General features: G+C 52.9%; 1 protein-coding gene across 2 annotated transcripts in view; it reads right to left on the bottom strand.

The window, feature by feature from the left end:
- Positions 1–14,261, bottom strand: part of Plcg1 (phospholipase C gamma 1) — a 33,855-nt gene that overhangs the window by 5,019 nt on the left and 14,575 nt on the right. For both annotated transcript variants that reach the window (XM_027945142.3, XM_071608922.1), the window contains exons 3-25: positions 10,690–10,842; positions 10,484–10,577; positions 10,278–10,325; positions 8,223–8,307; positions 8,049–8,132; positions 7,802–7,836; positions 7,568–7,640; positions 7,371–7,472; positions 7,080–7,198; positions 6,908–6,993; positions 6,713–6,833; positions 5,275–5,443; positions 5,009–5,131; positions 4,819–4,920; positions 4,540–4,727; positions 4,028–4,228; positions 3,833–3,952; positions 3,558–3,738; positions 2,614–2,691; positions 1,768–1,871; positions 1,462–1,558; positions 1,212–1,281; positions 541–698 (exon numbers count right to left, since the gene is read on the bottom strand). In XM_027945142.3, coding sequence (XP_027800943.1) covers positions 541–698; positions 1,212–1,281; positions 1,462–1,558; positions 1,768–1,871; positions 2,614–2,691; positions 3,558–3,738; positions 3,833–3,952; positions 4,028–4,228; positions 4,540–4,727; positions 4,819–4,920; positions 5,009–5,131; positions 5,275–5,443; positions 6,713–6,833; positions 6,908–6,993; positions 7,080–7,198; positions 7,371–7,472; positions 7,568–7,640; positions 7,802–7,836; positions 8,049–8,132; positions 8,223–8,307; positions 10,278–10,325; positions 10,484–10,577; positions 10,690–10,842 — 2,591 coding nt within the window. The remainder of the gene's footprint in view (positions 1–540; positions 699–1,211; positions 1,282–1,461; positions 1,559–1,767; positions 1,872–2,613; positions 2,692–3,557; positions 3,739–3,832; positions 3,953–4,027; positions 4,229–4,539; positions 4,728–4,818; positions 4,921–5,008; positions 5,132–5,274; positions 5,444–6,712; positions 6,834–6,907; positions 6,994–7,079; positions 7,199–7,370; positions 7,473–7,567; positions 7,641–7,801; positions 7,837–8,048; positions 8,133–8,222; positions 8,308–10,277; positions 10,326–10,483; positions 10,578–10,689; positions 10,843–14,261) is intronic.

Raw genomic sequence — 14,261 nt, 5'->3', positions numbered from 1 at the left:
TGCCACTCCCATGCCTCAGTCCTGTCACCAAGACCATTTGCTGCTGCTCAATCTGGTGGGCACTTTGTTTCTTATCTCACTTGGCTGCACCTCTGCAGCCTGCAACTTATCAGAACCCCCCGGCTCCCTAGCAGCCTCTAGCCTCTCTGCCTGTGCTTCCCGGGCAATCTCTCAGGAGTCCACCCAGGCCCTCTTCCTATTCTAGACCGCCTCATCTCACCTAAGCCTCTTGAGTACCTGTCCTGCTTCCAGCCCTGGACTTCTCTTAGCTCTTCTTGCCTTTTATTAAACTGCCCACTAAGCTGACTCGGATGACTGTACCTCCAACTTCACATTTCCTAAGCATACCATACTGCTTTAGGCGTCTGTTTCTTCTGGGTCCCTGCCTAAGGCAGGGTCCATGGTATGGCAAGAACAGTCAGCTACCTGCTGTGCTGAGAGGACTGGTGCTGGGAGTTGGAGGCCATGGCTCCCTGACACACCCATATCCTGCCCACCAAATCCCCCACCAACACCTTTCAGGTTCTAACAGATTCTCACCCTGGCGTCTGCAGTCTGGGCCACTTCACGGATCTTCTTCACCCAGTCCTGCAGCTCCTCCTGGGAATCAGCTGCAACATCCAGGGACCAGTGGGCCACTGATGCCAGGCTGATGGAGAAGACGAAGAGCCGGTTGTTCTTGCCCTCAGGACGGATGGCTGGGATAATGAGGAAAAACAGCTGTGTTCCCTGTTCCATACCCCTGGCACTGGCTCAAATGAATTCTATCTCATCTCATTTCCTCCTTACCACACCTTTGGGTGGGTTAGATCACTGTGCAGACTCATTTTACAAAGAACATTTCAACTCGGACACAAGTCTCTGTCAGTAGTGATGGCACCAGAGTTCCAAACCCAGCTCTGCCCGACTCAGGCCTCTTCCTCAGGCCATGTCTCCACCCCATCCAACTCCAAGCCTGTCACACACCCCTGCTGCCCAACCCATTAGAACTATGGATGTCAGTCAGCCAGCCATCAAAATGTTTGCTCTCTGATGATCCTGACTGACTCCACAGTGCCTGGCACAGGGCGAGCATGCAGGGGCCAAAGAGAGCCTAGTGTGTTCAGGGGTGTCCAGAATATGGGGAAAGTGAGGGTTCAGCCATTGGCTTCCTCCTAAGAGCCTGACCCAAGGAACACTGTGCAAGCCAAGAGGAAAGGATGGGAGCTCACCAATCTGACAGGCGGGCACATCCACAACCCCCCGCAATAAGTCCCCCAGCGGGCTGTTCTCGTCCAAGTGCTGTGGAAGCAAAGCCCAGAGGATGGTCAGCACAGCTGCCACACCACCTGTGTGAGGCTGCATGTGTGTAACAATAAGTCCTGTGACGACACAGGCTGGCCTGGGACCATGTGTGATGGATGTGTGCAGAGGAAGACCCTGGGAGAGGGAAATCCCAGGCCAGTGTGGCTCTGGACTCACCTCCCTCTCAGGCTCCAGGGCTGCTGGGTTGACCATCTCTTCCACATAGTTTGACGGGAACCACAGCTGCTTCTTCCCACCATAGTCCCCTCGCCACCTGTGGGAGCCACATGGTGCTAACCCTCAGCAATCACCCCAAACTCCCACAAGGACAGCATCCTTAGATGGGGCTCCCACACCTAAAGCAGGCCAAGACAGGCACTGCTGGTGCACACAGACGACACACACTCCACAGAGCACATGGCTGGGGCCCTGGACTCCTGGCCCACCACATCACAGGCTCTCTGGCTCCAAGGGCAGGCTCACCAGCCACCATCTTGTTTCTCCACATTCTGGATGATGGCGCTCTTGGTGAAAGTCAGCTCATCCTCTCTCTGGGCCTTATAGTCAAAGAGGGCTTTCACTGCACACTGCAGGGGTGAAACACGTGGGTTAAAGCAAACAGGCCCTCCCTATGGCTCCTGATTAGAGGATTCACGTGTACTTACACGTGCTTACACTTCCCATCCAGGCTGAGGTCAGGAGAGAGGCCACTGCCGGCAACTAGCCCTAGTTACAGTCCTCACCACCACACTGCCCTGCAGGAGGCTCCAGGGCAGACAGGGTGGAGAGAGGGAGGGCCTCTGCCAGGGAAGCTCCTGGCTATCTAGGTAGAACTCTGCAACCCCCACCCTGGGCCCCAGAGAACAGGGCTGGCAGGCCAGCAAGGGAGATTCTGCAGTAGCCCTACAGCCTATGGGCATGGCTGGAACCCCATCATTCCTCATCTCTGAGGAGCCCCTGGCTGCTGAGAAGAGGGGGTAAGAAATAGGGCATCCTCTCCAATACCTCAGAGGTAAGAGGAAAATCCTATAAGATTTTCCACAAGAGAGCAACTGACCAGTGTGCTTCCCATCTCTGCTGTCACCCAGGGAAGAAATGGAGTTACCCCTAGGGAACAATCTGGAAGGGTCAAGCTAACTCAGAGGACAGGGCTAAGGTGTGGGTCAGCCCCAGGAGAGCTACACATCTCTCACAACATCCTGGGCCTTAGCAAACCACAATCACTTTTCCACACAGACCACAGACAGGCCCAGAATACAAAAATGCAGCTAAGCTAAGCAGTTGGAGATGCCCTCTGCCTTAGCTTCCTGTTCCGAGGGCTAGCTGTACCTTGAAAGTCGGCATAGGGTTTGCCTCCACATAGAAGCCAGGGTTACGGCCTTCGTACAGGGCCCCATAGTCAGGCTCCTGGAAACAGGACACATTGAGATCTATTAATGCTTCAAAGCAGCTGTTCGTACCCATGGGTCCCTTTCTCCCACCACAGCTGGCCTCCACCTGGCCCCCCTCAACAAGTCCCTTCACTGACACCTGGTCCACTGAGAGCCCCCAACTTGTGAGGTGCATAGGGGCCTGGCCTCTCCTTTTTGCATATCCTGTCCTGAGGCACACATGATTCTAAAATCTCTACTTTGGCTCCTGAGAGGCTTGTAGCTAGGTCCCCAGAGGTTACCAGAAACCATGATTTTTGTTTGGTAGCTGAACCTAATGTCCACAAGAGCCCCAGAATGTTCCTGCCTGTCCCTGGATGCCTATGTCCCCTAATGACAAGTCTTTCTCAATTATCTCCTGTTCGAGACATCTTCTTTCAACTCAGTGCCATGACCTGGGTCCAGAGTCCTGGTCACCCACTGCACCATTAGTCCCTGCTTCTTCCCTTGCTAGTTTCCCCTGCAGCTTGCCCTCCATCCCAGCACCCAGAGGGCATCTGCACAAACCCACTGTGTGGCCCACTCTTTTCAACTAGGAAAGTCCAGGCCAAGCCTGCTAGCAAGTTTCTGGCATCTGTATACTACTCCCTCTATGAGCTCAGGACCTGGTTAACCTGCACCTTGGCTCACTGATATCCTGCTTGAATGCCTAGCCTCATCCTTGCAGATGCAGCTCAGATGTCACTCCCTCCAGAATCCCTTCCTGGTGCCCAGTCTGAGACCCCTTCCATGGAAGCTTCTGCAACACTCTAAAACTTGGTGTCATGTACAGCCAGATTATCCAGTGACCATTAGATTCTGGGTCTCTCCTGACCCCACTGTCATGCTCCCCAATCCCCTTACAGCTGTGCCTATCTTCTCCAGTGCCTCCTCATTGATAGGGTAGCGCAGCTTCATCTTGCGGTATAGTGGGTGCTTCTCATAGTAGCTGATGAGGTCAACAAGGCTGTCAAACTCTGAGTTCCCCAGCATCACAGTCTGGCCCTCCTGCTGGACACGGCAGTGCTTGATCTTGCCTTCGGCCCTTCACAAGGACAGGATGGTCACATGGAGTCAAGGCAGCACAGACCAAGGTGAGGCCCCACACCCCCTCCAGCATCCCTGGGCTGACCCCTCACCGGAAGGAGATGGCATATGAGTTGGGCTCACTCCGTTTCCGCACCAAGAAGGCCCCATCACGGGGCACACGCATCAGCATGTGCTCGGCCTGTGCTCTGGTCAGGCTTGCATGGTACCACCTGAGGACAGGCAGAGTCAGGCCCCAGCCAGCACCACCCCTGGTCCTGCCCACCAGCCCCAGTCCTCTCCCTCACTCTTTGCTCTCGTGGGCATTGGTCTGTGGGACAGGCTCTGAAAGGCGCATCTCAAACTCGTTGCAGCGCAGGGGCACCTGCTGATAGTGTGTGATGAGGTCATAGAGAGAATCAAAGACGAGGTTGTCTGTCAAGAAGAACTTGGGGGTCCCAGCGTCCTGCCGGGAGTGGATTCGGCAGTGCTGGACTTTCCCGTTCCGCCTGAGGGAAGAGAGGATGGAGGGAGTCATGAGATACAGATCAGGGCTCCAAAGAACAAGGTCCACCCCAAGCAAGGCATCACGTCTCAAAGAGGAAGGTCAGTCTCTAAAGGAGCTCAGGTAAGGAACAGGAGGCCATCAAAGGGATTAAAAACGTGTACAGTCACAACGCACATGTGAAGAAGTCACACTCCACATAGAAGCCTGGAACAAAGGCTCCAAGTGTCAAAACTATGACCATTTCTGGTGGTGCCATGGCTACATATACACACTGACAGAGCTTGTGCAATGAACGCACTAGGAGTAGGTTACCAGAAAGACAGCGTGTAGTCACCCACGAAGGTCTCACTCTCCCGCACTAGGAAGGAGCCATCGGGAGCCCCAGTCTCAATGCAGTACTCAGTGAGCAGGCGCTCTGCAATGTGCCGCCCGTCCCGCCCTGCGCCGAGCTTCCCGTGGAACCACTTCTCATTGGAGTGCAGCTCTGTGCTACCACTGGCCTGTGAGGGGGAGGACAATAGCAAAGCCACTCGGTGACTCTGACCCCAGCCCTGACCTGGCCCAGCCCCAAGCCCCAGACCGACTCCTTACCTCCTTGGGCTCTTCCTCATCCTCGTTGCCTTGGTCACTGCTGGTCTCCTCAGAGTAGTAGATCTTGCTGCTGGTCAAAACGAAGTAGTGGGGATACCACTCCTGGAACAGACCAAAGGGGCCTGTGAGCCAGGGCTCTCACCACCCTGCCAGCATGCCCTGCCCTGCCCCGCCCTGCCCGGGAGCTCACGTGGTTTATGGGATCCTCCAGGTAGAGGATGCCATTCTTGATGGAGTTGCTGATGTCGTTCTCAGAGTACATCACCGAGCTGGGCACCTCCTCATAGGCACTGCCCTCGGCCAGCTTCTTGTGCTGCATGGAGCAGGCCAGGTCATGGCATTGCCTGCTCCAGTCCTAATTATACCTCCTGGTGGAGGACTAGACCAAAAGCAAGAACCTGGCCTGGGAGAGGCATTGCAAGTGTGGGGCTCCTCCCACCAGCCCTCCACCCCTACCTTGATAAGGATCTTCCTCTTGAGCTGGTTGGGTGAGGGGAGTCCATCAGCAGTGATGTCCACAGGCTTGGTGAGAAGTGTGTCCCCAAGCACCTTCTTGAAGTACTGAGCCATGTTCCTCTGCTGGGCAATGCTGCAGTGGTCCTCAATAGACAGAATGACAGGGTACCTGTGGGACAGGACATGAGTGCAGTTGATGCAGACCCTACAATTCTGTGGGGTGAAGGCTCAGTCCAAACAGCACCCTACCCACAGCCCTGGTGCTGGGAGCCAAGGACCTGGGAGCATCCTAATCTAGCAGCTCTCTCAGAAGAGAGGCGGCTGTGGCCACAGCTACTGGTATAGTGGAACGGGTGGGAACCAAGAGGGGCAGGTGCTTCAGAAGGAAGCCCCAGAGTTGGTTGGTTTATGGAGGCTGCCAGATAGTGCAAAAAAGATATTCTACACTACAAAGAGGTCAGGGAAGAGTAGAAGCAGCCTCTAAATACAGCTATCGGTTGGGCTGAAGTTGTAGTCAGTGGTGGAGAAGTTGCCTAGCATGTGTGGGGCCCTGGGTTCAGTTCTCAGCACAGCATATAAATGAATGATTAAGGGCTGGGGCTGGGGCTCAGCGGTAGCACATTGCCTGGCAAGTGTGGGGCACTGGGTTAGATTCTCAGCACCATACATAGATAAATAAAAATAAAGATCAAAAGAAAAAAAAAGCAAGTGTTAAAAAAATAATAAAATTTTAAAAATGAATGAATAAAATAAAGGTCCATCTAAAAAAAGATATTAAAAAAATAATAAAAAATAAATAAATACAGCTATGGTAGGGTCAGTGAGGTACAAAAGATTAATGACCACAAGTTAGGTAATGAATAGGAACTAAGGAATGAGTCACAGATAATTCTCTGGACTATGAAGGAAAAGGAGCTAGTGGGACACTGGCCTGTAGAGATAAAGGCTGATGCCTGATGTGGTAGTGCACACCTACAATCCCAAAGACTTGGAAAGCTGAGGCAGGAGGATTTCAAATTTGAGGCCAGCCTTAGCAACTTAGTGAGGTCCTAAGCAACTTAGTAAGACCTCTGTCTCAAAATAAAAAATAAAAAGGGCCAGGGATGTAGCTCAGTAGTGAAGTGTCTCTTCAATCCCCAGTACCAAAACAACAAAACAAAACAAAAACTAAAGAGATCAAGGTTAAGGACATGTTTTTTGAGGGTGAGATGATTTGAAGGTGTTCCACAGGCCATAAGGACCTATAAAAAAGGTGGGCCAAAAATGCAGGAAACAAGAAGAACATGGGAAACAACAGCTCAAGCAAGAAGCAGGAGAGGAGAGGCCAAGAGGAAAAATAAAGATGGAGGGCAGGGGGGATGGGGCAGGGCACATGAAGGGTCCCGGGAGTGAGAGAGCTGGAGCCAAGATCACCCCCGGAACCCCCATGCCCACTCACTCTGAGGCCACGAAGGCATGCTCCTTGATGGTGTGTAGGACATCTGAGAACTTGATCTTGGTGGTAAGAGTGTGTCCATGGTAAATGACTGGCATCCCATCTGGGCCATCCCAGCAGTCCACTGAGGAGTAATATCACCACGGTCAAGGGAGCATGACCCTCACCTTCCCTCCCCAGCCCCTGGTCCCCACGCACACTCGATGCAGCGACAGCCCATCCGCAGGCAGCGAGCATAGGCTTCCAGGGAGGACTCGCTGGAGAACTGGTCCCCGGTCAGGTACCTGGACAGTCAAAGAGAGAGGCAGGTGTGGTCCAGTGGGCCCTCCTCCCTAGAGGGGCTAGGCAGGGTAGAAGGAGCCACACTCACGTGTTGTGCGAGGAGGAGATCCAGTAGTGGGAGAGCGGGTTGTTCATGGTGTCTGGGGACACTGCATCCAGCTGGGAGTTCCACACGCTGTTTTCTTTGGAGAACAGGAAGGTGACAAACTGTCCAGGAACAAATGTGGAAGGGATGAGAAAGTGAGCACCAGCTGCCACCCAGGATGCCACCCAGAAGAGGGTGCTCAGCCTCAACTGGGCAGGGCAAGGTAGAGAGCCAGCAGGCATTAGGTGGCATCCCGGGGGAGAGTCTAGTTCCTAGGGCCTAGGTGGAGCTCACCTCATCCAGGAAGAAGTACGGCTCCTCGATCTCTCGCAAGGGGTCTCGGAGAAAGCTGAGCATGAACTCCTGCACCTGGAGGCGGTCCACAGCCCACAGCTCCTGAGTGGTGGGGAAAGCAGGCATGAGACAAGCCTCTAGTCAGTGGTGAATGCTCCCCCGACCTCCACCAGCATGACACCCTTGCCCAACCATACCCCTTGGTACTCAAGGAGGAACTGCTGGAACTCAGGAAGGGACACTCGGCAGAGCTCTGGCCGCTCCCCAGTCCTACAAAGAAAAGGCTAGTGCCTACATGATGGACAGATAGCAGGGGCCCTTCGGAGGACAGAGCCTAACTCCCAGCCAGCATAGCTCACCCCTCCCATCACTTCCCCACCTGAATCAGAATCACCCAGGGGAGAGCCCCACCTCCCATCTCCAAACCAAACCTCAAGGTGCTGGAATCCAAGAAGGGGAGGTCCATCTGCAGGAAACAGAACCTGGTCAGGGACAGAGCCTGGGAGATCACACAGGCAAGGGGCTCTCAGGAAGAGGCTGGGACAACAGATGGGGGCAGGCCTCAGGGAGCAATGGCACCCAAAAGCTCCCAAGCAGGGCGTCAGGGCTGAAGCAAGCAGGGTTGGGGGTGGGGTAGAGAAGCAGAACAAGGGCAGGGAGGACAGGCGGCTCATGCACCGTCTTCTGGGCGCTGTACATGAGGCTGCGGTACAGCTGAGCAAACTGTCCATAGGTGATGTCCCCAGTGCGTTGCTCCAGGTCCTGCATAATACAGAGCACAACTGTTGGTTAGGGCACAGCTGAGGGGCTCCTGGCCTCCCCCACCCTGCCAGAGTCCCCAGAGGCCCTTACCGTCAGCCGCTCTCGGAGGAAGCGCATGTTGGGGACCCGGTAATTGACCTGAGACAGCATGTTCTTCAGGTCCTTGGCTGATATACTAAAAAAAAAAAAGACACGCCCCCAGGGATCTCATCCAGTTTCTTACACTCTCTGACCCAATGGTTGAGTTCACCTGGGGCTGGTCAAGTAAACAACTCTAGTTGGAGAACTTGGCAACCTGATGGCAAGTCTGGATTAGAACCTAGCAGTGAGGGATGTACCTTTCTTTCTCTGGGCCTAGGTTTCCTCATCTATGCAAAAAAAAAAAAAAGCTCATGATTCTGGCAAGAGGTGACGAGGCTCAGTCAAGCAGGGTAGGCATAGGAGGGAAGGAAAACCATCTCCGGCCCACTTCTCACTAGCACTACTGTAGCCTGTGCCTCCAGCTGTCCAGCTGGCTTGGAACTGGGTTCTCCATCTGATATCTACCCAGAAACCTCAGAACCCCAGCCCCCAGGCTGTTAGCACCAAAGTGAAAGGGGCCAGGCAGGGAAAAGAATTCAGAGAGCCATGTGTCCCTGCCCTCCAGGATTGCTGTTGCCCAGAAAATGGGGCCAGGATGCAGACTGGAGACAGGATGGACAAGATGGAGAAGGGAGGCTCTCTCCTGGAAGGTGGTGTTGGAAGGGAGGGGACACTCCTTTTCTGGCCTGATAGCCTGGCAAGAAGCACTGAAATTCCCTGAGGGGACTCAGTTCTGCACCAAGGGTCAACTGCTGTTGAGCAAGCGCTCGCTGTGCATAAGTACTGCCTCACCTGACCCTGAGTCACCCAGGAGGTTGATGTGCCAAAGTCCCCATTTTCCAGAAAGGAAATGGATATTCTCTTCTGATTACCACCCTTTCCCTCTTTCCTATCAGTATATGAACAGCTGTTGTTCTGTCATCCCACCTAGCTCTCTGTTCTCCTCTGTGGCAAAACCCCTGGGAAGAGTCACCCACACTCCCTTAGTGTCCTTGAGCCTCTCTTACCACCTGGCTAATGATGCTCTGCCCACCATGTTGCTAAGCACATAGTTTACTCGCAGTTGTCACCACTCCCTCCTCTCCATGGCTTCCTCTTATCCTCACTACTGCCACTCAACCCCAATCCCTAATGTGGGAATGGTCTGGGATCAGCCCCTGGACCTCTTCTCTTTTCTTGCTACACCTGCCCCTTGGGTGATGACTTCCTACCCGCAGGAGTTTCCCTATCATCAATATACTCAAGTCAGTATGTCCAACTTCTCTCCTGAACTCATTCTACCCACCTACCAACTCCACACCTCTATCCTACACACACTGTAAGACTCACACCTGCAGTGAACCCCTGAACTCCCCACAATGTGTTCCTCCTAAGGTCTTCCTGCTCCAGTCAATGGCAATCCCATTTTTGCAGTTGCTCAAGTCAAAAAGCCTACTGATCCTTGACTTTCTCTCATACCCCAAAATCAATATGTTAGGAAATTCTTTCTTGGCTCTGTCTTCAAAATAGAAGATAGCCTGAAATGAACCACTTGCTACCATTTACCACCCAGATCCAAGTCCTGCCTTTTTTCTTGTAGAGGGTGAAGCCACTCAGAAAAGCCCTCCACATAGCCATCAACATGTTCCTGAGCAAATTAAGACGGAGCACGTTACTCTTCTCTTCAGAACCTCCTGTGGTTTCCCACTTCTTGGGATGATCAGAGGGCCTGACTATGGTGCAGCACCCACACCATCCCATCTGGTCTTTGTTTCCCCCAACTCTTCTTGACCCATATGGCTGCCCTACCAGCTGTGAAAGCCATGAACTACAAGGCACCCCCCTCATGTACTACCAATCACCCTGACCCTCTGGGTGACTTACATGAGACCTAGAGTCAGGTCTGAATGTCCATTCTTTGCCCTGTGGCAGAGCACATGACCGCCAGAGGGCTTTCTGCAGAAGGAGACTTGTGCCAGAATCCCCCACCCCACTTAAGGCAGGATGGTTCCCTCTGGCTCTTCAGGTGGCTGCTCAGAGGCTACTGTCCTGGCTACTGAGTATGAGTTACAGCTCAGCACCTACCGATCCTCACGATTCCGATCCACTGAGTAGAACTGTTTTCGGAGCCACCTGGAGAGAGAGAAACCTGAGGTGAGGGTCACTTCTCCAGCCAGGGCAATCCCAGGGGGGAAAGGGGAGCAGATGGTGTCTGGGCACACAGAGTCCCTGCCCCTGCTGCCCTTACCCCCAAGGTCCCCTGTCCTAATTATATCAGGCATGGTTCTTACCTCTCAATCTGCAGGGGTGTGGCTGCCTTTAATGTGTCCTCCATCAACCAAGTTAAGCCCTTGATCCACATGTTCACTTCATCCTCAGATGTGGCTGTGAGCAAAGGTAACAGCTGAGCTTATTAAGGCACATACCTCTCATGGGGGCAGGGCTGAAAGCATTCCCCTTACCTACCCCTACCTCCTTCCAAACCCTCGACTCCCACCTTGCAGGCTCAGGGTTTTTAGGCGGAATTCCATTCCATAGAGGATGACAAAGCAGTGTGACTGGTCTGGCCGGAAAGCAGGGTCCTCTTGATAGCGATCAAAGTCCCGTGAGGTCTTCCCAGGGCGAATCTCCTTGATTTCACGAATATCAACTAGGAAGGTAGTGAAGAGGCCAGGGTCAGTCTAGAGCCCACCAGAATTGCACTAAAAGGAGAGCGGCCTGATTTCCTCATTCATTCCCACTCCTTCCCTCAGGGAGCAACCACAAAGAAAGTTGCTCCCACTGTTTCTCCGGGGCAAAGCCAAAACCACTCACAAGCAATCTAGGCAATAAAAGAGAACTGGGTTGATCTAAGAATAGACCTTTACTAAAGGATGAGAGGCCAATGAAGGCTATCAGGGCAGGGAGCTGTGTGGCATCTCACTCCCTTCTTTGTTCCCTTACAGAAAATACAGCCTGGACTCTTGGACCTGGAAAAGAGCTGCACATCAGAAGCAGCAATGGAGACCAAGGCTGTTCCGGAACACAAACACACAACCAATCATGAAGTCTCAAGGGTAGGGCTAAACAGGTCCAGATGGGTCTCAGGCCCATAAAACTGGTATGTGCCTGAAATGCTCCACACCCTAAAGACATCCCCACAGAAGTTCCAGCAAGAGGCCTAGTCTCCCCTAAGGCAGCAGCTGTCCAAGTGCTGCAGATATCCTGGGCCCAGCCCACCAGTTGGCCTGACACCACTTCCTTATCAAAGGGACCTCACACATCACAGGTTGAGAAGTATACAGGCCTGAATGGCAAGTGACCTGCCTTGGCCACTAACCTGAATGATGATTCAGAGCAACTAAGCCAAGGGACTCATTTAACTTCTCAGTTTTATCACCTATAAGGCAAAGGGCTTAAACTGAGTTTCTCTGGAAGGTAGGGTGGTAGAGAAAACATGCACAGGCTCTGGGGCAAGACTGCTGAACTAGAATCCTGGCTCCACCTCACATCAGCTACATGATCTCGGCAGAGGGTCAACCACTCTCTCCACTGCTGCATGTAAAGAGGTAACAAACAAGAGCATCAGGAGGCTACTGGTAAGGCCAGTGCTGTTGTAGCTAGAAGTGCCAGCATTGTGCATTGCACATAGAGGGAACTCTGTTCCTTAACCAGCCAGAGCTTGCTCAGGGGCAAAGGCTCTGATCTGAGGCCTGGAAAGGCTCAGACACTCTACAGCACAGGATGGCTGCCCCTGGCTATATATCCACACTATGCCCTGGGGCCACCTGGAAGCCTAGACAGAGGACAGACATTCTAGCCAGGATGGCAGATTTAAGGAAGATCAGGTCAAGCAAAAACAGCTTGGCTAAGCCAACCTCTAGAGATGACTGAACTTTTCCTCAGTTTGGGATCCTCTTAAAATGCTCTGACCCTAGACTCACCTAAAGATGTGGAGCTCTGCCTGGCCAGCCCCAACACCCAGGCTCTTTTCCTGACCTGTCTGTCCCTCGAACCACAATAGGCACCACCTATCCCACCTGGAGCAGTGGTATCACTTCTGACCCTAACTCCAGATCTCCTGCCACAACAGTACTACCTGGTTCTACCTGGGCCAACTCTGTCCTCTCAGCAAAGCCCCCTAACTTTCCTGATGGTAGGCCTACCTTTAGTTCTAACCAACTGGCCATCCATTCTGACTCTCTTGAATCTTCATAAAACTTTATTCTGACCCCTGAAGGTCCCACTCATCTCTACGCCCCAGACTTCTCCTTGTCAGCCTAAGGAGACCTGCTCTCATATGGTCTTCAAAGCTTTTCATAATAGAAGCTCAGAAATTACCTGAGTTTTTTGTCTCCACATCTTCTCTGTTCCATCCAAACTACACCAGACCTACAGCAAGAATAGTCAGTGCTTCCTGCCCCATTTCATTCCATTCCCTGGCCAGGTTCCACTCTCTTTCACCAAAGACCCAGCTGAGAAGCTCCACCCTGCCATGGTAATCCCCTCCATGCCTCATGGTGCTGCACAGACCTATGTGCCTCATCTCCCCCAGGCCCGGCAGAGTCTCTCCAGCACTTGCAGAATGAACAAATAAAAAAAGCAGACACACAGGTTGGGAGTGGGCAGTGAAATGAGGATGGAGTGAAAAAATAAGGTACTATACTCAGGTAGACACAGGGAGGGGTAGAGGGTGAGGATGGGGTTATACAGACTCAGCCTGAGAACACAGAAATGGAACATCCAGGGCTGGGGATGTGGCTCAAGCAGTAGTGCGCTCGCCTGGCATGCGTGTGGCCCGGGTTCGATGCTCAGCACCACATACAAACAAAGATGTTGTGTCCGCCGAAAAACTAAAAAATAAATATTAAAATTCTCTCTCTCTCTCTCTTAAAAAAAAAAAAAAAAGAAAAGAAATGGAACATCCACAGATGGAAGGAGCAGCTTCCACCAGGGGAAATGCCCACATCAGAAAATGCACAACAACCACAAACTCTGCCCTTTGAAACAGAAACCAGTATGTTTTTCCGTTGCAGAGCTACCATCACCCTCCTTACACCACCTAACAAAAGTAGGGGTGTCCGTGGGCACACTCACACGTGTGCCCCCGCCCCCCACACATATACTTGTTTATGGCCAGGGCCTGCAAAGTCCATAACAGAGGTCTTTCCTCTCTGCTGCTCACTGGGCACCAAAGGTAGTTCACAATGATGTAGCAACTGCAGGGCCAGTCACAGCCACCCCCATAGCCTCTGGTTCACATGTGCATGTGCATAGTCAGTGGGCCCTAGGTGAGGTCCAGCCTGCCCTGTGTTCCTGAGCAGTTCCACAGAAACCAGGCTGAATGCAAAACAGGAGCTTGCCTGGTAGGAACTAGGCAGGCAAAGAGCAGCTCAAGGCTGGACATGTCACTCTCCCCCAGCTCTCACCTGGTCCTTTGAACTGCCTCCTATAAGGAGATACCAACCCGGCTCTGATACCCTTAAAGTCACCAGCAGACTGAAAAGAACCCGGCAGCAGTGAGATGTTCTACCCAGTTCTTGAAAGCACATCCTGTGCTACTCCACCCCATCCTCTATCCTCCTAGAACATTATAGCAGGGTCTTCTTTCCTGAGAGAGCCAAGGCTGGTCCTCCAGGAACTGCCATCATAGGGAGGCGCAAGTCAGACATGGCCTCTGCCCTACTTGCAGAGCAAGAGTAGGAGGCTGAACTGGTCCAGCATGATCTAGGCCAGACATAATGTGGCTCAGGAAGAGGAGAAAGAGACCTCCCCAGAACCTGGAAGCCTGGGGAGGGGAGGACCCCTCAGAGGAGCATGACCAGCCTCCGCTCCCATGCAGAAGTGTGGGAGAGTAACGTTCAGGGGAACACTGGAGGAAAAATGAGCTAGGTCTATTGAGAGGCCCTCATTATGCAGGAGATGGGGGAGCAAGGAGGAAGAACTCTCTGAGGACAAGGGCAGGAATTCACAACCAGGAAGCCACCTGATGTGCAGCATGATGACCAAAGCCAAATTCCCAGGCTCACCCCAACCTGAGGGCACAGCCTGCCCAGAGCTTCTGAATACTCATTCCTCCTGGGATCAGGT

This window comes from Marmota flaviventris, chromosome 2 (assembly GCF_047511675.1).
Source record: "Marmota flaviventris isolate mMarFla1 chromosome 2, mMarFla1.hap1, whole genome shotgun sequence".
In the NCBI taxonomy this organism is placed as follows: domain Eukaryota; kingdom Metazoa; phylum Chordata; class Mammalia; order Rodentia; family Sciuridae; genus Marmota; species Marmota flaviventris.
Note: the sequence above shows the minus strand (reverse complement) of the source record. Positions and strands in the feature narration are given on the sequence as shown.